Raw genomic sequence first — 24,112 nt, 5'->3', positions numbered from 1 at the left:
GACCTCTGGAGATAACCCAGCCCAGCCTCCCTACCGAGGCAGGGTCGCGTCCAGGTGGGGTTTGAGTGGCTCCAGAGAGACTCCACGTCCTCCCTGGGCAGCTATTCCAGTGCTTAGTCACCCTCAATGTAAGGAAGTTTTTTCTTGTGTTGAGGTGAAACAGCTCCTGTTTTAGTTTATGGCCTTTGCTCCTCATCCTGTTGCTGGGCACCACTGAAAAGACTCTGGCAGCAGCCTCTTGTCACCTAACTTTGAGATATTTACATGGATTCATGAGATCCCCTCTCTCTTCTCTAGAATAAGCAAGCCCCGCTCCCCCAGTCTCCCCCCGCCAGAGATGTTCAGACCCCAAATCCTCTTTGTGGCCCTTCACTGAACCCTCTCCACTAGCTCCGTGTCTTTCTCATACTGAAGAGCCCAGAACTGGACACAGCAGCCCAGATGTGGCCTCACAAACAGATCGTGTCCCTGGATGTGCTGTGCAGGAGCAGTGCTAAGGGTGCAGCCATGCTGAGAGAGGGAAATTGTTTAGCAAAACACCCTTCATACCACGAGTGGAAATATGGAAACAGCGCTACAGGCCAACCCTGGGCAATGCAAAGTCGCTGTTCAAGCATGACCATGGCACAGCATGACCCAAGATAGAGCAGCACCAAAAAAAAAAAAAAAAAAAAAAAGAAGAAAGAAAAATCCTACCAATTCAGCTAATACACATATATGTTTTAAAATTTATTCTTGGGCAAAGCTTTCTCTGGGAGAGCGTTCAGCTACCTTATGGTTCTCCAACACTTAAGGAAAAGGTAAAATTATCCTGTATTTGCTATGGAAATTTACCATTTCCCTGCTGCTGTGGGACTGGCGAGCAGTCCCAGCAGATGGTGCTGTGATCCTTCTCCTGCTCAGATTATTCCTCCTTTCTGAGCATCAAACCTCCCACAGTCAGGGCGTGAAGCTGTGGGTTCACCCAGAGCTCCACTGGGTGTAGGTCTTCCCTGTCCTTGGCAGCCCCAGCCATCCCAATCTCCCTATGGAGGTCTTTGCAGTAGCTTCCTTCATGTTCCTAGGAAAATATAGGTCTGCACCCAAGTTTATTGCTTAACACAAAGGTGCATCCCTGGTTGAAGGATGTAAAACCTGTCACCAAGCTCTTGCCTCCATCTGCAACCATGCACGAGGCTGTCAGGATAAGTGTCTGCATTTTAGGAAAGTGTGAAGCTGCTGAGATTCATAGGAAGGATGGTTCAGCCTGGCAAGCTTGAGACTTCACTGCACAAATTCACTGATTGTACATTCCCTGCCCAGGTCAGATCCGATCCAATGCCTACAGATGGATGGATTTCAAACTCTTCTCCCTGTACTGGCTTTGTCCAGCAGTGAGGTCAGCTACCTAAAAATGACAGCACCCCCACACAACAATAGCCTATTTACAGTCTAAGATTCACTGCACACAAGTAGAGGACAGATAAATTGAGGCTCAGCAGGGCTCAGAAAGGGAACTTTGCACCAGGGTTATTTATGGTTTCTGTGTGCTGGAAAGCCCCTGCTATTTCATCCCTGACAGCAACAGGTTAGTGTTTCCCTGTGCCCTCCCAAAGGTATTGTAAACCTCAGCCAGCTCACATTTGTTAAGTGCTTGAGATTTGCAGTTAAAAGACCCAAGTAGATTTAAACATATACGTATGACTACACACCACATCACTGAAATAAACTCCAGTGAATAGTCATACATATGACTATAGTCATACGCCACCAGTTCACTGCCTTTCTGTACCCCATTTTGCCTTAACTCATGCTGCCTCATTAATAGACTTCATAATCTGAATTTCAACTTGTAGCTGTTTATAGCACTCATCCATATGGGTTCTGTGTGTCCCTACAGGCAATCCAGCTATAAACTCCCAGGGAGACATTAAACATGGCTATACTGGTAAGGTTATGTCCTCTGGGCAATAAGGCTACTAGGATAAAAATAAGGTTCCTTTTGTGCCTGGGATGTAGAGATTAACATGCTGGCAGGAACCCCAGTACTGAATAATACAAAGGTGAAGAATTTGTGATAACTATTTCTTCAACATCTTGTCTATGGTGTATTTTCAACTCAGAATTAAGATGAGTCTATGGAACAGTTCTACGTTCCTTGGTACAAGAAAAGCCAGTGTATTTTTTGGTTGTTCCTCTTGATAAAGCAAGAACCACCAGTGGTTTTGGGTTATGAAGATTAGAGTGGTTTCACACAATACCAGTACCATAACTTTGGACCTAGTCCACTGTGATTATTAATAAGGTAATGCATAACATATGTCAAAGCAAAGGCTGTCAAATCTGCCTGACAACTACTCCCATCTCAATCATATGAATTGCCAATGTGGGCGGGTTTTTTCCATAATGTAAAGCAATTCCTATCAACTGCAGATTGCACTTCACAGAAGGCTCAGTTTCAAGCAGATGCCCGACTCTCACTGTTCATCTGGAGAAACACACAGTACGTGAACAGAGTAAAGAACTCGTGATTCAGAATAAACACTTCCCTTTCTTAGCAGCAGAGGCAGTGCAGAAGTGCAGAGTGCTCACCTGTGGGTACCGTGGGCTCTGCCAGGGGTAGGGCTTCACAGACTGCAGCAGAACGGGCAGCTTTATGTGTGTAACATCCCTTTCCATTCCAAGAGGTAATGGACACAGTGCCAGGAGGTTGAGTGACTTTCCAGAGCTAGTCCACAGGGGGAAGGGACTGCTGCCACTGTGTTCATGTCAGAATGAAGCCCATGTGCTGTGCAAGGAGCATGCTTAGCATGAGACAGGACAGCTAAGAATTACTTTTGTACATTAGGTTATATTTTATCAGGAATAAGTGACTGTTTAGCTGTTGGGGGATTTTTTCCATTTAATTTTCAGGGAAAAAAAAATCCCATTCCTTTCCCATCATGAACAGTTTCTTATTGCAAACATTGTTCCAAATATGTTGGTGAAAAGACTGTTCCTGGTGGACCTGTCACAAACACAAACAAATTTGCCCCATTCATAAGTTAGAGAGGAAAAAAAAAGAACTCACATGGAACAGACATTTGCAAGGCTTTTATCATTTGGCCAGAGAGCAAAACAGGATATCAAGGAAGGAACTTCAAATATATCTGCAGGAGCAGCATTGCACTTGGAGTACCACTAATGTTTCACAGCCTGCTCCAAGATGTTCTCATCCAGCACCTTGTGAGGGAGAGTCACCCTCAGTGTGCCATTCTCCTTCATTGCTTGGCAGATGGTTTCGTAAGCAAAGGCATTTCCCGACCAGCAGCGCCTGGCGACCTGTCAGACAAGAGTGAAGGGGTGTAAAAATTTCTCTTGCCACACCCACCTTGCACCATATTTGTGCAAAAACTGGCCCCCAACTCATGACAATAAATCTTTCAACCCTCTGCCAGTTTTTAGTTTACCTTCTGATTTTGCAAGTAATTTTTGCAATACTTCATTTTTATGAGTAGTATTTGGGTAGACGTGGTACTTTTCCATGCATAACAGTGGATAGATAAACACTGGTAGAGCCAGGTACCTTATAAACGTACAAAATTCCATCACCAAAAATAATTGTGCACTCCATCCCAGCTCTGTAAAACTTACACTAGCTTTAGATAACAGTATCATTTGAGCAGTCAATGCTTTTGTAGTGGGATAAGTATTTTAAAAGGAAAATGTCTCTTCAATGCATTTTTAACTATGAAATCAAATAGCCAAATTCTCTGCCACATGTAAGGATGAAATTCTACCAACAGCTAAAGAAATTATAAACCCCTTTTCCATAAGCAAAACTCTGTGTTTTGATCTGTGTACAAGCAAAATTGCCCAGATTAAAAAAAAAATAAATTAAAGTATACATATATGAGTTTTGCTTACTCCATTGGAAACATCCCAGCTGAGCATCATCTTTGCTCGTTCTTCAGCTTCCTTGGACCCATCCAAAACCAGACCAAATCCCCCATTGATCACTTCACCCCTAAAAAAAAAAAGAGTAAGAGAATCAAAAATAATTCAAACCAATACCACAAAATTTACAGGATATGTTCGGTTGTACTGCAGGAAGGAGGATGAGAATACAGAAACTATTCTGGATAGGAGACTATCAGTGATGTTTTACAGTTATGATAAAAGAAAAAGAGTGTTTAGCAGGCAAAGGCCTAGTTTCCTGACCTGCAGCAAACCTAGTCCAGCTTTCTTGTAATGCCCAGCTGGGAATCAGGATCTGCTCCAAGCAGGGATACCAAAAATTAAGCTTGCTCTGTATCTCCTGAGTCCTGCACTGTGTACTGGCTCTAAATACAGGTGGAAAAAGGTTAACAGATCTGATGGGCCAGAGATTTACCTGTCTCAGGGTGTTTTTAAACCTTCTCATGTTTGCTACACTACAGCTGCCATCTAGCCAGGATCGTGAGGGTGACAGAGCACTTACAGCAGCAGGCAGATGGATCTATTTATATTCTATTGGGACAAATGACAGAGCATAAGCATTTTATTAAAAAAGTGTTAACCACCACTTAATGCACATCTGCCTCAATCATTTCCAAAACCATCATTCATTTTGTATGAGATACAGAGATGTTTAAAGACATCAGTGCCAACTTTTCAGGAAGCAGACTTACTGGCAGAGGAAGAACAGAAATACATTAAAACAAACAGATTATTCTTGGGGGAAATAACAGTCTGGTCTTAAAGGACAGGGAAAACACGTAGAGCAAAACATCTTGTCTGACTTCAGAATCTGGCCTGCTGGAGCTCCCATTCCATGGCATATGGTGAATAGTGGTGGATGCAGCTGGGAGATTAATCTTGCTGTAAATCTGTGAGAGTTCTGGCATTAGAGCTCAGCATCAGCCATACCTGAGGGACAGGGCACATCATACAACAGTACACAGTATGAGACACTAATGGAAATCCCTGGAGGCAGGATTTTGTCCTGAGTTTTATAGTTAATATAAGTTTACAAAATTTACATAGAACAACATCAGACATGCCCATTAGTCAGATAGGAGTTGAGAGTCTTCCAGTCCAGGAAGGAATTGTTTCTTAATGTGTATTTTCTAGCAGTAACTTGAGCTTCTGAGGAAATAGGGAATTGAGGCTAAACTAGAGCTTCACAGACCTGAGATCTACTTCCTGAAACTAGAGCTCACGTTTTCTCAGTTTCAATGGAACGTTGTCACTCATGTGATGTTAATTACCTTTCTACTACTACTCACATACAGTACCTGTGTGTTAAGTAGGACCCTATCACAGAGCTCAGCAAGGAACTCAGGGCTCCAGATCTCACCATCATCACATCAAATTCATTCTCTGAACTCCCTTCACTTTTCCATTATCAGATATGTCACTATTATAAATGCATTTTCTGTTGAAAGGCACAGTTTTCTTGAAAGTGACAGTTCTTACAGCAGAACATCACTTAATGAATTAGGTTTTTTAACTGGAAAATTTGAAACAAAGTCAGGTTTTCAATGGAGATGTTTGAATACTGTAAGAACTTACTTCAAAATAAAATTATTCTTTTTGATTGACACTGTCAACTCTTTTCAGCCTGAAATCCCAGGATGTTTTTTACTCTATGAAGTCTTTCACTAGTTCTGCTCTTAGTCTCATCTGGGAATGAATACAAACAGCCAAACGTGTATCTCTTGCAAATTCTACTTTTTGAATAGCTCATGTTGTTACTGTCCTCTCCAAAAGAGGAGGCCAGAGTGGATGATAACAAATGTAATTGTGCCAGGGCCAGTTAGTCCACCATACTCTGCTGCTCCTGTGTACAGAGACCAAAGAACAGAGCACCACTCTCAACTGTCAGAGTTCAAAGCCACAGAAACCCAGACCTCTGAACCAGTGTTTTATAAAGCTATTCCATAGTGGGAGATGATATTCCTTCAGTAGCAAAAATTCCCTCTGTCCACAGAATCCCAAAGAGCATCTTTTGAAGCTTAGGCATGAACAAGGAGCATCTGGTCTACTTGCACTTGGTAAATTTAATGCCTTTCCATCAATTTCCATGGAGTTACTCCAGAGCAAATCAGAATCACTCACCAGGATCTGTTCTACTGCCTAAAGCCCCTCCTACATTAAATGCCAATGTTTGTTATGATGGATTTTCTAGCAAAACTTCTCTCTGCCTTCATTAGCATTGGGTCACATTTTCAGGTAATTAAAGAAGCATGTGGCATTTTGACCTAAGCTACCTCCTATAATTTCCAGATGTCTCCTCCTAAGATGATCAAAGAAAACAAGGCCTCTCTCACAATCAAGATGTCACACTGTCGACAGTGCAGATGGATTCTTAAATTGCTTCTGCCTTTTTGTTACTACAGGTTATCCAGGCTCTGTTCTAATACATATTCTGCTGCAAACAAACAGGCAGCAAAAAATGAATAACAGTCCTTTGCTGTAATTATAGTCAAGACTATGTTAATCTTAAGTCTCTCCCAGAGTACATGTGATGCAGATTCCAGCTAAATATTAATCCTGCCTTTCTTGTTTGTCCCACAAGGCTGTAACAGAAAATAAAGCATGTAAAAGGCACTTGTGCAGTCTCAATGGAAAATCTGCACAGCATATCTGCCAGCAGTTCCAGGCAAGCCCGGCCTCTGCAGGAAGGACTGGCAGCTAAACGCAGTTCAATTATCCATTTCTGAACTCCCAGGGCAGAACCTTGCCAATGACAGCTGGATTTCTCTCTAATCACTTGTATTTTTGTTTATAAATATATATATCAACTTTCACTTTCACATTTCCAAATCAGCTGATGACAAAAAGTTTATCAAAGATGTAGAGATTTCTTTATGGCAAAGTCAGGTGGATTTTTAGTGCTCCAGAGAAAAAGCAAAACAGGGTCATAAACTTAAAAGCATCTATCTTTTCCAGGTAAAGAAAACAATTTTTTATGGCCAGGGTTTGTTTTTCTTCTTCTGCCACCTTTAAATTACTCCTCTGCCTCCTCAGAAGGCAAAGGGGTGCAGCCCTTTCACCTGCCAGGGTGGTGCCACCTCAGTTAAGCCAAGCAGAACCACCTGCCTGGCCTGGCTTTGGGGGCTCCCCAGGCCAGGGCACTGAGTGACACGACATGGTCACCACAGCTGAGCCTCTGCATGGTGGCTTGTTAAGGCTCTGCAGACACACACCTAATTTTCAGGCCCTGCACTCTTCACTGAGGCACAGTAATTTAATCACAGAGGGCTATGCTGCTCCAAAAAACAAGGCAAGCAGATACTGCTCTGCAACCACAAGCCCCCAAGCAGCCACGGGAAATGACAAAAAGGAGAACCAAACACTGTTTTCTCCAGAGATATTTTGATTTCAGTGAATGGTCACACTCTAATTTTCTGAGGCATTACATAAATTAGAGCATAAATCTGCTCTGCCTTGTGGCAAAGTTTCTTTTAATGGTGTAATTCCACTTACAAAACAACTAAAACAGTATAATTGAAATTGCAGTGTGGTCAGGGCCAGTTTTCTAGAACTAAGGGCACTCTCACCATTCAGCCAAGCTATCTTTGAATTGCACAGAGGGCTAAAAGTGTCCTGGAAGGATTGGCCTTATAGAGACCAGAAAGGAATAGGATAATTTGTATCCTTTCAGTTAAGCATCTTCAAGGCAGAGAACATTCAAGGCATAAGCAATTATTTTAGCAATTCTAATAATTATAATTATCACAAAAATATCCCAAATACTTTGCACAACATGTTGTGAAAAGTGATTTTCTTTGCTTGTATTTAATAAGTAGATATTTTTAAAAGGTTAAACTCAGCTGAGGAAATTAAGATAGAACTTGTCTGCTACTACCTCTGGAACCTCAGTCTGAGATGACCAGAGTAGGGAGACATTCTGGTATGTGTTTTCCATTCAGAATCATGGAAATTGTGAATGAAATAATGGCTGTGGGTCCTTATCACTGAAATCAGCAAAGGCAAATCTTCATTCCATGTGCTTAAGTCCTCAGAAAGTTTTCTTTTCCCATTGTTCAGTTCTGCTCTCTTGTACCCTTCTATGCAGTATTTATGTCACAGAAATCGGAGGAATTAAGAGTACAGAGAGGGAGTTCTTCAACTGACCCGAAGGGATATTTTCTAGATTCAGCTCATCCAGATGAATAACAATTATAAAAAATGTCTCTGAGGATAACATCTGCTACAAGTTCTTTGGCTTGCTGGTTTTAGCATATTCCAGCACTGTTTGAAACAGGGAATTATGAGGGTTCACCACAGTATTTTTAACAGAGGGTTGTGCCTCTCCTGATTGCTGATAGCACCAAATGAAGACATGACTGTAAAATGGCAGAGGCTTGGCTGGAATATGCTGGAAAGTACAAACCAGAACTAAAGACTGCAGTGTGGCCAGGCTTTCCCACTTCCCGCTTCTCTGCCAATCCAGGTAGCCTTTCAGTGGCAGATGGAGGAGATTAGTTTCCATCTCCATATAGAATATTTCTTTCACTCTGCTTTTCACTTTAGGCATGTGGCTTAGTTCTGCATGTCATGTGAAGGAGGTGTTTAGTTCAGTCCTTACTTGGCTGTGGTCTTTAATGCTACCCAGGCATGAGCAGGGTGAGAAAGAGTGGGGGGTTTGCTGGCACCTGAGCTGGTTTGTCTCAATAACCCCTCATGCACTGCAGCACAGGAGCATTTCTATCGGGGTCCTGAGGTCACAGGTTTAAATACAGCTTGAGAGGAGACCTGAACATAATCCATCCACTGACACTCTGGCTGTGTATGTGTGAAAACAGTGCTGAAAGCCGGACCTGTTCAAAATGACCACAGCAGACTATCCTTGTTCATCAAATGAAATTCTTCAAACTGTGCTGTGGCCAGTGTTCAAAACACTTTCTCTGGACATGTGAGCATTAATTAGAAAAAGAGTCCTATAACACCATACTTTGCTTTATAATTTGTCCTTTCAGTCCTCGATTCCAAACCCACCCTTCCCACCATCACAACATAGTTCTCCTCTGGTACTGCACATCTTTTCAGCAGTTCCTGTCTCTCTTCCCCACACACACACACAGCAGGAGGAGCAGGATTCAGAGCCCAGCTTTAAGAACAAAAATACTCTCACCAGCCAACTCCACCCCCGTTGTGCAGCGCGACCCAGGTGGCTCCTCTGAACGAGTCTCCCACGAAGTTCTGCACTGCCATGTCTGGGAGGAGAGCAAAGGTGTTACTACTCATGGGCCACGCTCGTTTTTGTGTTGTGCTGCTCCCTCCTTCCTCCAACACCTTCAGTGGGGCTGTGGGAAGGCAGGGTTGGAGGCAGGTTTTACTCACAGCTTCTCTCACAGGTGTACACTGAACATCTCAGCCCTGGGAGGAACAGGCAAGAGAGATTTGTCTCCCACTCTGCCCTGACTTTAGAGGAAACAAATGCCAGATTTGCACTGTGGGTTATGAGGGCACTGGTGATTCCTGCATTTGTGCTCCAGCACAGGCAGCTGAAGGACCTGCCACTCTTCAGCTCTGAGAAACTTCTTCAGGGTGGAGAGAAATACAATGCACTCCTTTGGGATACCTCAGTCATGGGAGAACAGGCTGGACACATCCATGAGTGTGGATTCAAAATGGACAGGACACCTGGAACACTACACACCTTGGAGTTCTCAGAAGTCTGAAATATTTTCAGATCGGAGTGCAGAGTTACTTCAGCCCTGTGCAGAAATCCAGCCTAAAGCTAAAGAGTTGCATTTTGTGGACAAAGTTGGGATGAAAATTATATCCACCCCAATTCTCTGGACATGTGGGAATTTCACCCTGAACAGAAACTGCTGAAACCACTAAGAAAGTCTGTCTAGAAAAAAAAAACCCAAAGAAATATCATTTAGCAGACAAATATAATTTGATTAATGCATGGTTTCCACTGAATTGTTCACTAGAATTTTGTATATTCACTGCAATTTGTGCTAAAGCATATACCCAGAGAGGTGGAAAGAGGTGCACACAGGGGATAAGAGTAAAATTTACTGAAAACATCCAGATTTAATTCTGGAAATATTAAATACATAATTTGCTATATTTTTAACAGGAAAAATAAGAGAAAAACAACATCCCCACCAGCCACATCTGCAGACCCACAGTTATGTGCCTGATGGAAAAATGAGTTTACTTAAGTGCTAATCTATGTTAAACCCTTTCAAAAGCTCCATTATGGCATCTTTTATCTGACATAATGTCACTTTAAGAATGCAATTATCATAATTACAGTGCTGTCGAGATTGAATGGGAGAGATCTAAATCACCATCTTCTATAATGCACAGATTTTCTCCTCAGCCACTCGCCTGATAAGAGTGGAGGTTGGACAAGGAGTGAACTAACAATGCAATAACTTGCTGCTCCTTGGCTTTGATACAGGTCACTGGCTGCAAATGTCTGTGCTGAAATACACTTCCAGAGCAGCAATGACCCATCAGGCTGAGGTACTTTAAAACAAAATGAGACAAACAAACATTCTGGAAATGTCCTGTGTGTTAAAGAGGAGCAAATTTCACCCAAACCAGCTCAAAAGTTGTGTTAGAACAAGAGGATAGATGGGAGAGAGGAAGACCTAAGATGTTCTTTTATTGCCTCCAGAGGCTCATCTGGTAAAACAGATTTAGGCCTGGTTTTAAAGACCAGTGATATCAGTGGCCAACAGGCTTTAGATAAGCCCTTGAAGAAGGCAAATGGATCAGTAAATCACAAAATGCAAAGAGAACCACAAAGCATGATGAGCAATGGGGTTCAGCAAGCCCTGTTTCTATTGCCCTCTTCTGAGGGCATTGCCTGATGATTACTTCTGTTGCTAAGATGGAGATATTACTTTGAATTTCTGTTCTCTGTGCAGCTGCACCATTTTCTCTCAGCTTGTCAGAAACAAGCATTATTCAAGGCATCTATTTGCCCTATTAGAACTAGCCAACATGCTCAAAAAGTGTTGAAGTGGCACTGATGGACACAGTTAAAAGCCTCATTTCACCAGGAAATCCAGTTAACAGGGAACTCTCCTCCTTGAAATTGAGCCATAATTTGGTTCTATTATGAATTCCCATAATGGAAGTAATTCAATATGCTCAGCTTCCTCTATCTATCTACTTCTCCTTCTACAGCAGCAGATCCTCCAATCTCACACCTCTTTGTGATTGTCAGCTCTTGACATAGAGAAACACCACTAGGCTAAAGCTATTACCCTAATTTCCATTTTACAGATGGAAAATTGAGGAAGATTTAGGGTTAAAAAGTGCCTAGTGCTTCATCCATTTTTTCAGGTCTCCAACCTGATATTTCATTGGTTTCTTTCTCTAAAAGATGGTTTCACAAACTGAAAAGCGGAGTCTGGTTAGCTCAGGTCAGTTGTGCAGATTTAAAGGCTCCTTTTGTAGAACAAATCCACATTATTTGCCCACAGTCACACTTCAAGTGAGCAGCAAGGCCTGGCTTTTATTCTTATGCCTTTACTATCAATATTTCCTCATGACCAGAAAAGTTCCTTTCAGAAACTCCAGACTGTTTTCTTGAGTCCTTTGGCAATGGAATAAAAACAGCTGTGAACCTCTTTGCTTTAAGCGAAATATTATTATTGACCTGATTTTGATCTTGTGGATTCCAAGGAAATATGGCTGTAATCAGATCACCTGTTTGAAATAATGAGTTTCCAAATTAAAATCAAACAGAAGATAAAATCCTCTGAGACTGCTGTCCATTTGCATTCAGATACATTTGGTGCATTTTCATGGAATTTCCAGCAGTGTTCAGGACCTCTCCTATGTAAGCAGCTCCACATTCATGTCTGTATTGTTAAATCGCACAAGGCTTCTCAGGAAATCTGATTAATTGGGATTAAAGGGTGTTTTTTAAACAAAAACATTTTAAAAATGTTTCATAAAAAAAAAAAGCTATTTCTATTTTAAAGCCATTTCCTTGCTGGCCCAGGCAGACAAGCCTCAGCTGTTCCACTGACCTGCACAAAAGGCTGATCCATCATAAATGTTGGATGTTTCCCTGAAAGGGCTGTCAGTCCCACTCACATCGTGGTGATCTCTGCTGAGGACCACTGGAGCCTGGAAACAAACAAGGACAAGACAGTGGAATCCTCCAGATTGACACTGCTATTATCTGCTCAATTCACTTCTGTCTTAAGTCTTAATATTTGAGGCCTTACTAAGGAGTTACAGTCCTTGCTTTGTGCTCTCTGCAAATCACAGAATGATACGTTGTGCTTGTAGATGCCAAAACAGAAAATTAGAGAGTCTCATCATGAAACAAAATTTCAGAGAGTTTCTAAACCCACCTCTGTCCTGTGACAGAGCACAATAGTGGCAGGCAGAGAGGACTGAGCTCTAACACAAACTGGCCCCATGTAAATGACAGGCACTTCTGCTCTCACTGCTTGAAGCTTTCTCCTTTCCCACCTGCCTTCCCAGTCTCAGACATTAAACACAATTAGCAGAGCATATCAAGACAAAAGAGACAAACCTTAATCTTTCCTTCAGAAATGGCTCGATTGATAGCCACAGCTATAGACACCCGACCCTTCTGATCAGAATATAAGATTCTGGCTTGAGAGCCAACGACCTGGAAAAGAAAAATGACAGAGGGATAAGGTTCTCTGCCACTGGCTTATCTTCAGGTCCCAGATGAATGGAGTCACAGGAGTGACCCCTTTCCTTCCATAGAAGAAAGTGCAGATTATTTCTTCACCAACATCCAGCTTCCAGAAAAAAAAAAAAAAAATTAAAATCCTTCTTTGAACTTAGTTTTATCTTCACTCACACAATCCATGAGATGTATTTCTGTATTCAGCTGCCACTGCCCAGTAAATTCCAGTCTTTAACTCAACCTGATTGCTAGGCTATAATCCCTTATCAACAAATCCCTTCCCAACAGCTGAGAAGCAGAGGTTTGGAACTGGTGATGGTGGGCTGGAAGAGAAAAGAAATGTGGCAAAGAACATCTGTCCTGCACAGCTCTGCTCTGCTTCCAGACTGGGAGAGCACATATAAGTCTACAGCATCACTTGTTGGCTTCACAGGGACAGCCTGCCCTAAAAGGAAAACAAAGGCTGATCCACTGGTGTCCTTCTTCCCACAATGCAGAAGGATGGCAGCTCTTCAGCCCTATCTCCTGTTTTGGAAAGGGTTCTGGGAACTGCACGTGTGAGGAGCTTGGTCCACAGCAATGCCAAGAGGAATATTTTGAATAGCACTGTGAAAGAACTGAGGTGGAGGGTGAATCGCAGACATGTTTCATTCCAGATACAAGAGCATATATTTCTGGATTATTTTAACATTTCCAGATGAGGAAGTAAAGGGAAAGAACTGCTTCAGCTCAAATTAAAATCCTGAAGAGAAGGTTTCCATTGTCAGCCCCAAGAGCTACAGACTGTGTTTTCATTCCTGTCCATTCCTGCTTTTGACCCCTGCATTCAGGACCAGGAGCAGCCACATCTGCTGCAGGAGGTTGTGCACTTACCAAGCTGTGCCTGCCGGCTTCCCGAATCCAGCGGATGTTGTCGTGGTACTGCTGCTTCACAGATGTGCTCACTAGCGAGAGAAAACAAGAAAAAAATACCGTTTGAAAATTAATGCAGTGTGTTCTGAATTTACTTTAATTCTTCTGGCAGCACTAGGGAGTCACATTCTACTCTCAGATACAAGCATGCATATAGGAAATGCTGTATAAAGTTCTCTGTTCAGCTGATGCAGTAACTGCATCATATATTTTGAGAAAGGTACAACATGCCACTCAGGGGAAAGCTGGAATGGTAACTCCCATTTGGATCTTCAGCAAACTAAATGAAAATTAAATACAGTTTACATGGACTGTACATTTTTGGTCACCTGTTTTACTGCCTACTAAATGCCAATCTATTACTAATCTTTGCTAAATTAGTCATTTCATCAAACTCCAGGATATTGGGTACTGCAATCCAGCCTTGTACCACATAGTGAATAACTCCTTTGAGACAGCCAGCAGAAATTCTCAAAAGCAGCTCTCAACACACACTTGAGGATAAGTTACACCAACGGACACCATATCTGGGATATGGATTTACAGCACAGCAGTTATTCTGTACAACGTGGTCCTTGGATGTTTTTGTACCAAGATAAAACTGAGGCCTTTTATCCAATGAAGAGGTTTGTTGCCTCACACTTCTATGGGAATTCTAGGAAAAATTATTATGCAATGGTTACTTTATGCATAAATCCACCCTACACCTTGTTTAGATGGATATGTTACCAAAAAAAGACAATTATGTATAATATGCTAGCATTCTCCAGCTTCACTTTTCATTTATATCTGACTCATTCCATCTCAATCAGCCAAACTAAAAAGGAATAAGAATAAAGATATTTCAAGTGAAAGACAGTGAAATATGACACATATCAGATACATGGTGACTTCAGAATAATCAGCTGCCTCCAAAGGCACAGCACCATCTGTAGTGAGTCACAAAAGAGATAAGGGGTAAGTAATGGGACAGAAGTACTGTTTTGCTGTCCTCATTCAGGAGGTTTTACAGCTCAGATGGGGTTACAGTGACTGAAAAAGTCACTGTCTGTAAGCTCTTTCTCTGTGGGCTAAGCTATGTCACATTACCCTGAGAGTCACACTCAGCTACCAGGGCTCAGCTGGCCTGTGACAGCACAGTGACCTGTTCATGCACTGGACCTTCAAGGCAATCATCCCTGCAGATGCCAAGACAATGTTCTCCATTACTCTCCAGCTCTCACCCCTTTTTATGGCAAATTATAACATACAGACAACTTATGTTTCAAAGTCAAGCTGGAGAAACTGCACACTGCTAACTTGAAATTGTCCCAGAGAAGAGTGTTTGGAGTTCTGCTTCTGCACTAGGCAGTATGACAGCAGTTATGCAAGGTACAACTAGAAAAAGGAAAGAGGAAAGTGTAAGAAGCTCATATTAAACCTATGTGAAAGACATTGTTTAAGGGAAATGAAAAATATGCTCATTCCTGCAGAGGCAGGTCTTCCATGCCAAGAGCTTTAATGATCCTAAAGAGACCTGTCAGTGCTCGAGGGGCTGGCTTCAAGTGATAGCTTCTAAACTCTGCAATGAGGATTAACATGTCAGCACTTCACTTTGCAGGGAGTGAAAGATGAAACAGCTGCTGTGCTATCCTAATAGGATTGTGCTGCCACTCAGAAGCTTTAAGGAAGCAGCCTCTAGAAGGTAGTGGGCACTGTTCACTTAGGTTACTATAGATATGTAATGGGAGTTCATTGGAATATCCCTAAAAAAACCCAACAAAACAAAATCCAAACAACAGAGAATGGGTTCCTTTCTATCACTTTTATAAGCTATATAAGAGAACTCTTACCATATTTTATACTTCACATTGCACAGACTTACAGAAAAGACCTTTCGAAGGAAAAAAATCTACAGAAGAGAAGCCAGATGAGAATACTGGCCACAAGGATCTATCTCAACACTGCACATCTGTCCCTTTCAGCCAGCTCCAATAAACAGTTGGACTTCATCAGTTATCCCTGGGGAAGTGAGGAATACTCCCTTTTATTTAGTCTTATTTCCAGCAATTGAAAAAAATCTCACCATTTTTTTTGGAAATACTTTAACTTTAGAGTAACTCCATGTATCTCATTTGCTAAACTGCTGCCTTCACCTTCCCACCCCAACAGGAATGTGTTTTGAAGTCAGGCAAGCAACTGTATTACTTCTGGTATTTCATAGGCCCTTGTACACACCTAGGGTTTAAAATATACTGAAAAGCATTGTGCATCCAGAGAAATTGTTCCAAAGAACACAGACTGGCTCCCTTGGAGAGATTTATATTGTTGTGCATCAGCTCAGCCTTCAAACTACCACAGAGGTCCTAAATCCAAGTTACACCCCAATCATCAGTGCATCATCTCCCATTCAAAGGTCCTCTTAAAAGCTCAGGCAGCTTAGAAGTAGAAGCAGATAAGAAAATTACAAAAATCTCACAAACTCTGAAAGAAATTCATTTCCACAAAAGAAGAAGAATGGTTTACAGTGGACTTAAGGCCAAGTTAAAAGTTTAAACTTGGAATGCAACAGAGTTCAGCTTTGTGGAGTTTTCACTCAGTTTTTAGAACAGATTCTTTCATAAATTTCAAAGGTAGTTTCAGATTTCAGATATGTATGTGTGTGAGGCTATCCAGACCCTAAAATTTGGTACAAACCCAGGCCACACAGAAAGTGGACTGCAAGTGGATTATTCAAGAATATGTACTCTTGAATGGCTGCTTATTTTCTGATCAAATTCTGTTTTTCTTTTTCTTTGAATCAAATTCCCATTTTCCTGTCAAATTTAACAACTATAGCCTCACCTTTAAACCTGTTTTCACCTGTTGGGATTTTTATATGTCATTTTTTTAATTTAAATTAAAAATATACAAGCAATAGTTCAATGCTTTTTGTTTGTGCAAGAGACTTCTCTCCCCAGCTTTACATTACATCTATATAAGCACCCACACACTCCTGTACACAGAGCAACTGATTCATTTTCCAGTCTTGCAATGCAAACCATCCAAAGGTCATACAATGGTTCAGTCCTGAGAGAAGATTTCTGGAAGCTGCAGTACATGGCAGAAAAATTACTGCAGATTTCTGAAGGCAGATCCAGCAGTACAGAAATGAATTTCACCCTCCATTCAATAAAGCCAAGGGACCAGGCTTAAAAGCATGAAAGTTTCAATACCCACAAAACAGAGCAGGCACTTCTGGGTTATTGCAATGTGCTGGTTTTGCATTAAACACTACTCATGCTCCAGTGCTATTTCTTGAAAATTACTCCTAAGGAAAGATCAGGAGAATAGACAGAACTAAGGACCTTGCAAAGTCAGGCCCACTGGACCAATAATTCACCTCTTGGGAGGAAAAGGCAGCTGAACAGCAGCCTTCCATCATAGGAAGATGAGTAGTTTTATTCCAAATGAGAGACATCTGAACAGGCTATATCCTTTTCAAAAATACCACCCAGGGTTCTCCCAGTGCTTATTGTTCCTGAACAAACAGGAGAGTATTCAAAATGTTCACACTTCTATTTGTATTTCAATGTCTTTCATGAAAAAAGTAACAAATATTTCAATATTACCAGGGAAAAAAATTATTATGCTCTTGTTCTCAAAACATGGTTTGGATTTCTGATCCATTTCCTTTTGATCTGAAGGATTTCCTCAGAATTCAAGGATTCTTTTGTTGATTGTGGAAAGCACAAACTTTGTCACTCAGAAGAGCCGAGGACTTCAGTGCTTGGGGACAGTGACAAGGCTTTGAGCCTGCTGTCTGGTAACTGCAAAGGTAGACAAAGAAGGGGAAAGGGGTAGGGCCTTCCTCTCCATCCTGGGACACCAGGATTAATGTTTGCTGACACACAATTAGCTTTGTCTCCCTTCTCATTCATAAGCAGGGGGTATCAGTAACAGCCCAGTTTCAGGGATGTGGAAGAGTGCAATTCCTAGATCCTAGATCAGCACACAGAGCCATGCAGGTATTCCAAACTGGTTCCACCAATCAGTAGAAATAGCTGTCAATCTATCAACAAATGACAAAAAAAAATCTCAAAATTGTAATCACAAAAAAATGACACTGGATGGAGCACCACACCCAGGAAACCTGGGTTTCCTGTCGCTGATCTCCTTGCTAACCTCTTGAAAGCCTCCCTAGGTTTTCATGCCTCATTTACCTGTGAGACAGGAGCAAAGCAATTTGACTCCTTAAATTAGTCTTGGAGACCTGATGGTGAGAGATACTGATTGCCTTAAAGTTTCAAGGCAACAAAGTTTAAAAACACCTGTAACAAATAAAAAGAAAGACTCTTAGCCAAAATTGCTTTGGGATCAACATCTGTGGTGGTTTTATGTTTTACCTACAGCCTACACTCATACTAGGAGTTTAGACAGCAGCAAGACTTCCTGCTTACATGGAACCTGGAAGACCCTGCTTTCCATGTTTTCAGCCAACACATTTCAACTCTGTGTTTCCTTTTCTCTCCAGAAGCCCCCCCAGGGATGATGATGATGATGATGATGATGTGGCGTGGGATGATGCCTTACCTCCCTGGCGTATGGAGTCTTCCAGCACTGACATGGCAATGGAGTCAGTTGTAGCAAGGTCCTGTGGGTCACCTGAGGTACAAACCCAGCGGAATGGCCCAAATCCCAGGGAAAAAATGTCCCTGGGAAGAGAACATGTTTCATTAAGAGATAGTTGAAATTCTTTCCTTATTTATCCTGGCTGCTAGCAGTGCTTTTTCTTTCATTAGCTGAGGACGGAAGAATTTGAAACATTTTCAGTGCACTAATCTAAACAGCAGCATCAAGGACCATTAACTGAGAAATTAAACAGTGATGTTTCATGCAGCCATCCATTGTATATAAAAGTATAGTCTGGCCAGAATTTTGATAGTCATGTTGGACAGTTCAATCAAGTGCATCATCAGATGAATTGCAGTTTTTCTTCTGTTTCATCAAATATACTCTCCCTGCTGCCTGGTCTTTGTGTCCTTAACCCAGGCTAACCCTGAGTGCATCTACACTGTCAGACAAGGGCAGGTTCTGACCGAGTGCCTGAGTCCAGACTCATTTGCTGTCCACATTGTTTATGTACAATAGTGGGACACGCTTCACTTGAGGGCCGGAAGAAAAGATCTAATCTGGTTGGGGCCTTACTCTATATTCAGGCTCTTATTCACATGGCATAGGCAAGCAAAGCATGAGTCAGAGGAAAAATGAGTTATAAATCCAGTCCCTCAACAGATCTCCTGAGCTCAGCTGTTTCTACAAGCAGCATGTACAGTGTGGGTGAGAGGCATAGCTGGTGACACGGGCAGAAGAGTGTCCTGTTTCCATCACACTTTTAACTTCAGGGCAGATATAAGGCTTGGATGATTTAGAATTGATCTCTACTTCTCTGAAGAGACAAGCACTCAGCTTTTAGCACCTAGAAGTGAAGTTGCCTCTAGTCATAGTTTGAGGCTGTGACCTGGCTCTTCTTGAGCAGAACTGCTTAAGGAAAAGTCATGCAAAGACAAAATGCAGCTACTCATGTGAAGGAGTGAAGAGTGTTGATTTGACAATGGCTAGCCTACACTAACTCTGGCATAACACTTGTGAGAACCATTTTTCTACTGCTGTTGCCTTCTTTTGTTAATTTATCATTGCAGATCACTGTCAGTCTGCACTAAGCTCTGTAGTACTCTCCCTCTGAACAGAGGGAGTCACAAGGTACTTGACAGCATATTCCCAACTCTGCCCAACATACCCCATGATGTGCTGAACATAGGAAGGATATCGAAATTCTGTTTTATTTGCTCCTTTTTTTGCAACATCAGCACCTATAAAAGAATTTTAATAATCAGTCACTTAATGGAGGAAAACTATAAAATGCAAAACCAGACTGCACACAAGATCTTATGAAGGTTGTATCTCAGGCAGGGAGGGCCAGGGGTCTCAAAGAACAAGAGAGAAAGAAGGACTGAAGATTAGAACTACAGTGGCCAACCCTATCCTATTTAACATACACAGCTGGGAAGATCCATGCAGGATTGTTCTCGTTTCCACCTACAGCTCCAGGATCTACTCACCAGCTCTCTGAGCTTCCAAGAGAAAAGCGTTGCCATAATCCCAGAAAAACATGCCTTTATCAGCTAGCTTGTTAATAGCAGCCACATGCCTCTTCAGACTGAAATAAAGAAGGAAACAGTTATTCTTGATGAAATATGAAAAAGGATAGTATCATTAACTAACCAAAGACGTGGGAGTAGGAGGAGACAGAGGGAATGGAAAGACCCCAGATAAATTCAGACAAATCCACAAGACATCAATTGAGATGCTTTCAGTCCTTATTGCACCTGTTATCCCTCAATCCTTAAGAGATTTACAGCCATTGAGGAACTTCACTAAATAGCAAAGAGGTGTCACTCACATCTTTCAGCCAAGCAACGCAGCCAGCTCTGGGGATGGAGGCTGATAAGAAAAACCAGCTTGCACAAAACTGCAGAACAGTTTAAGTAGTTCACAAAGCAAGCAGAGAAAAAACTGAAAAACAGAACACCACTGTTCTGGCCTCTACCTTGGCCCAAACTGCCCAAATTACCCTTTCTTTCCAGTAGTGGACTATACCCCCTGACTGCATGGCTTGAAGAGCACCTAAACTCAAAGGTTAGGAAGATGAAAGATCAAAACCTTCACCTCTCTTGTACCAGTGTCCGGAACTTCCCTGGGTTGGAGGAGAGGAGCTGCTTTCCCTCCTCAAAGCCCAGCTGTACTGGGTAGTACCCCCCGCTGAATGGGTTGTGGCAGGAAGTCTGGTCAGAGCCCAGGTCAACCAGCAGCTCTCCTGTTGTGTCCAGCTCATGCACCAACCTCTCCCTGGGGAGGACAGCAAATGAACACAAGGGTGAAGATCTCCTTTCTGACAGCACATTTTCATGAGCATCTAGACTAACATACTCAGCACTATATTTAATGTCTCTTTCAAGTTTGGGAATTGATTCCACATTGACCAAAAAGCCAGATCATTAATGTACTCATTATCCATTTGTACTACTTACCACAGATCTACCACATTCCCATGGTAACCCAAACTGAGGGCAATTTTATTCTTTCTTGCCTCTCTAGAAAATAATAAAAAGACTGGTTGAAGAAAATGCACCTCGTTCTGTCTTGAAATGTACAAATCACACACAGAATCAAACTCAAAAACAACAACAACAAAAGCCTGTATGCTGTTTTCAACACTTATCTCGGAAACAGATCTTTCAACATTTACATAATTGTTAATCACTGAATTCCATGAAGCTTGAGTGATGCTGCAAGTGTAATATTAGTTGTAATTGCTCCATGCATATTCATGACACTAAATGAAGACATGTTTAACATATAGAAATGATGTGAAGCATTAGTAGTCGCTAATAAAGACTGCTGCAGCTTGGGAAGTTGGATTCACATTCCAAAGCAGACCTGGAATGAGAAGAGGTGTTCCTCAGCCCCTCCTATGTGCAGGCTACAATGGCACAGTGCAGAAAGATGTGAGTGGAGGGTTAGGAAGCAGAGTTAAACTCACAGAGTCAAGTTACAAGTCATACCTAAGGCGAGCAATGCAGTGGTCCAGGTTGTTAGAGATTTCCATCAGCCATCCCTGCTTGTGACGTTTCAGAAGTGCTGCTTCATCAACCTAAGAGAAATAGCAGAGATCTTAAAACTCCTGTTTCCCCCATGCAGTCATTTTTACCTTTAGTTTTTCAATTACCCTGCAGGAAAAAGTAACAAAAAGTAAAGGTAATAGCCCTACTATTACCTAGTTACACATATATATAGTAAAGATACAGATTATATATATATAACTATTGCTCAAATGCTTATTTTTCACCTCTGATTTTTTTAAGCTTTCTGTTCTCTTTTACTGCAGGCTCAAAGCAAGAAATAGAATTTTTTGATACATCACTTCCCAAAATATTTTATGAATCTTAATTTATCATTGAAATTGTATAAGAGGTAATATATTTCTGCAAAATTTAAGTATTCCTATTGGTTCTTTTCATGATTATGTTAAAAGGCAAAAATGTTTCAAATTTATTTTTGAAATCTGGCTATTTTTTGTGAAAATAATATTTTTCAATGGTTAAGAAACTATTTTCATTGATCAGCCCAGAAAGACATTTGTGCCAGGCTCCCCAAGATGAAGCTATGGTTTGCTGAATAAAATTAACCCTCACTTTTGTTCTTGGACTGCTGGTTGAAAACCTCAACCAAATATGGAAAGAAAAGAGGAAAATATTTTCCTGTCCCAGCTGCCTAGTGCCACTGAAAAATAGCACAGAGCAAAACAAAATTATGTCTTTAATTCCCTCTTGCTTGAACTTTGAAGCTCCAAACAAGCTCAGTCCCAAATCTGTACTCTCTTCTGGGCTCAGCTTCTGTGTGTGCCGGTGTGTACGTGCCTAAGAGGCAGCTGGATAAAAATATAAATGGATGGACAAATGATGGAGGCTTTGGCACAAATTCCATATCAATGGTCCAATGTACAAGCTTGCACTTCATTAATACATTTATAATGAGCTATCAGTGGCATAAGGCAAGAGGAAAAATTAATTTAAACCCATATTCTGTGGTAGCAACAGATTTAACCCCCCCCAGTGATGTGTGTGCATGAGAACGCATAACCTGAGTATCTTCAAGTAATTCATTAAAGCATTTTTTTACTTCTGTATAATCTTGCCCCATCATTTTAATTCTTTCTCATTAATAAGGGATTTATATGTAAATTAAATACATTCTGTATTCAGGAGTTGCTTGAACACCATGAAACCTTTTCTTTCCCAATTATTCTTAGCATGGCACACCACTCATCATTTTCCACATCAGTAATGAAGACTATCCTTCCCAAACCCCAGATTATGATAATAATAGTGTCACTGCCAAAGGAATTATTCAATAAAGTCAGGTGCCATGGGGGACAGCTTCTTCTGAGATATTTAAATCAGCACAGGAAGAAAAATATTAAGTGGTCTGTATGAATTACAGGAATTGGGTTCATTTAAATCCCCACATAACATAGATCAGATCTACTTAAATTCTACCACATCCTACATATTTTACTTTAACTCCCTCTGACATTCCTAGTGTTCCACAGACTTGCTGGATCAAGAAAACTAGCTTCCTTTGAACCACACTTTCAAAAATATGCTCATTTTTGGATCAGCATCTCAGTAATTTAAAAAATTGCATAAAGAGGATGAGCTAATGTTGCCTCCAGTGTAACCCCAGAGAGCCCAGTGCAGCTCAGAGGAGATGTCTGTCCCTCCACACAATTATTTCATAAAATTACAATCAGCTTCCTGTCAAACAGGAGAAGTAAAATACTTGCAGCACTAATCCCTTCTGTCGGAGCTTCGGAAGCCCTGGCTGACAAAATGATCTCTTGCACAATTCAATGTCATTTGCATAAATAGTTCCTTAAATAAATAATATGTACATATATATAGCTATCCACATGTGCTCCTGAGACTCATTTCCGACAAGGATCATCTCACAGGAGATAAAAACCAGGCAATATTCAGTCTCCTGAACAAAATCATCTGCAGCCATAGAGATGAAAAGGACAAAGGATGGCTGTGAATGGCATTCACTGAAATCTGGCCTTTTTATTCCAGCTTTTCAAAGGCCATGATGACAGAAGTCTGAATAAAGATAATTTATTTGTTAATTATTTATTCAATAGTGAATTGAATAAATTTATTTCATCTGCAGGGAATACCTGATGAGATCTCAAATACATGCAAAACCCACGTGCTAACAAAACCACCTTTGCCCCATTATTGTAATGCTGATGAAGCCCAAGCCTTCCATGAAAGACCTGAGGCAGCCAGAGCAGCCAGGTTTACTGCACATGACGTGGGCAGTCTCACCCACTATGTTCTGAAGTTTAATTGTAAATGGGTCAGATTGTGATATTCTTATTCTTTCCACTGCAGTGTTACATGCCCACAGCAGAGGTTTCTCAGCTGTCTATGCATGACTTTCACTCAGAAGGCCAAGCTCCCACTCCAGTCAGCTCTGACTGGGGCTTAGTTCTCAAAATCCCTTCTGTGCAGTACCAAAAGCCCATCACATGCAGATCTGCAGAAGAACTCAATGCATTTTGGTCAGTCTTGGATCTGCTCATCCAAGAAGGTTTCTCCAGTGTTTTGAAACCAAAGCCAGTCATGAGGAAAGAAATGCATGGAGTTTAATGTTTCTACATAGTCAATATCACTAAATGTGAGGTGAGGGTTGGAAGTGACACAGGATCCCCAGGCAGGTGCAAAAGAGAGCCACTTTATTGCAAAAACCTGGCCTTTTAAAGCCATTAGCCAGTTATCAGTTACTTTTAATCATAACTAACATAATTCAACCAGCCACCACCCACCACGATGTGAACACACGATGGTTATATAACTTTTCTACCCCTAATTCAGCTGAGTCTCTTTCCCACAGTCCTTTTCTTACTTAGCTGCCATAACAGGCCTGAGCCATGATTTTACAAGGCCTCCTTTTTATAAAGCCTTACTTATCTGTAACAACTGGAGACCATCACTACCATTTTCACAGAATTGCAGAGCAACAATCTCTAAA

At 41.4% G+C, this 24,112-nt stretch overlaps 1 protein-coding gene across 3 annotated transcripts in view; it reads right to left on the bottom strand.

Moving 5' to 3' along the window:
- Positions 1-3,060: 3,060 nt before the first annotated feature.
- Positions 3,061-24,112, bottom strand: part of UROC1 (urocanate hydratase 1) — a 37,193-nt gene continuing 16,141 nt past the window's right edge. The window contains exons 9-20 of one of the 3 annotated variants that reach the window (XM_053989718.1): positions 21,085-21,173; positions 20,551-20,613; positions 20,189-20,368; positions 19,582-19,679; positions 19,260-19,332; positions 18,053-18,174; positions 13,463-13,533; positions 12,467-12,565; positions 11,952-12,051; positions 9,080-9,251; positions 3,886-3,985; positions 3,061-3,300 (exon numbers count right to left, since the gene is read on the bottom strand). In XM_053989718.1, the coding sequence (XP_053845693.1) occupies positions 3,160-3,300; positions 3,886-3,985; positions 9,080-9,251; positions 11,952-12,051; positions 12,467-12,565; positions 13,463-13,533; positions 18,053-18,174; positions 19,260-19,332; positions 19,582-19,679; positions 20,189-20,368; positions 20,551-20,613; positions 21,085-21,173 (1,308 nt within the window). In that variant the 3' untranslated portion in view covers positions 3,061-3,159. Of the gene's footprint in view, positions 3,301-3,885; positions 3,986-9,079; positions 9,252-11,569; positions 11,817-11,951; positions 12,052-12,466; positions 12,566-13,462; positions 13,534-18,052; positions 18,175-19,259; positions 19,333-19,581; positions 19,680-20,188; positions 20,369-20,550; positions 20,614-21,084; positions 21,174-24,112 lie in introns of those variants that run through there. The other 2 variants (XM_053989719.1, XM_053989720.1) reach the window with 2 other exon arrangements.

The sequence above is a fragment of the Vidua macroura genome, chromosome 13 (assembly GCF_024509145.1).
Source record: "Vidua macroura isolate BioBank_ID:100142 chromosome 13, ASM2450914v1, whole genome shotgun sequence".
NCBI lineage: Eukaryota > Metazoa > Chordata > Aves > Passeriformes > Viduidae > Vidua > Vidua macroura.
The sequence above is the reverse complement of the archived record's forward strand: the minus strand, read 5'-3'. Positions and strand labels throughout refer to the sequence as shown.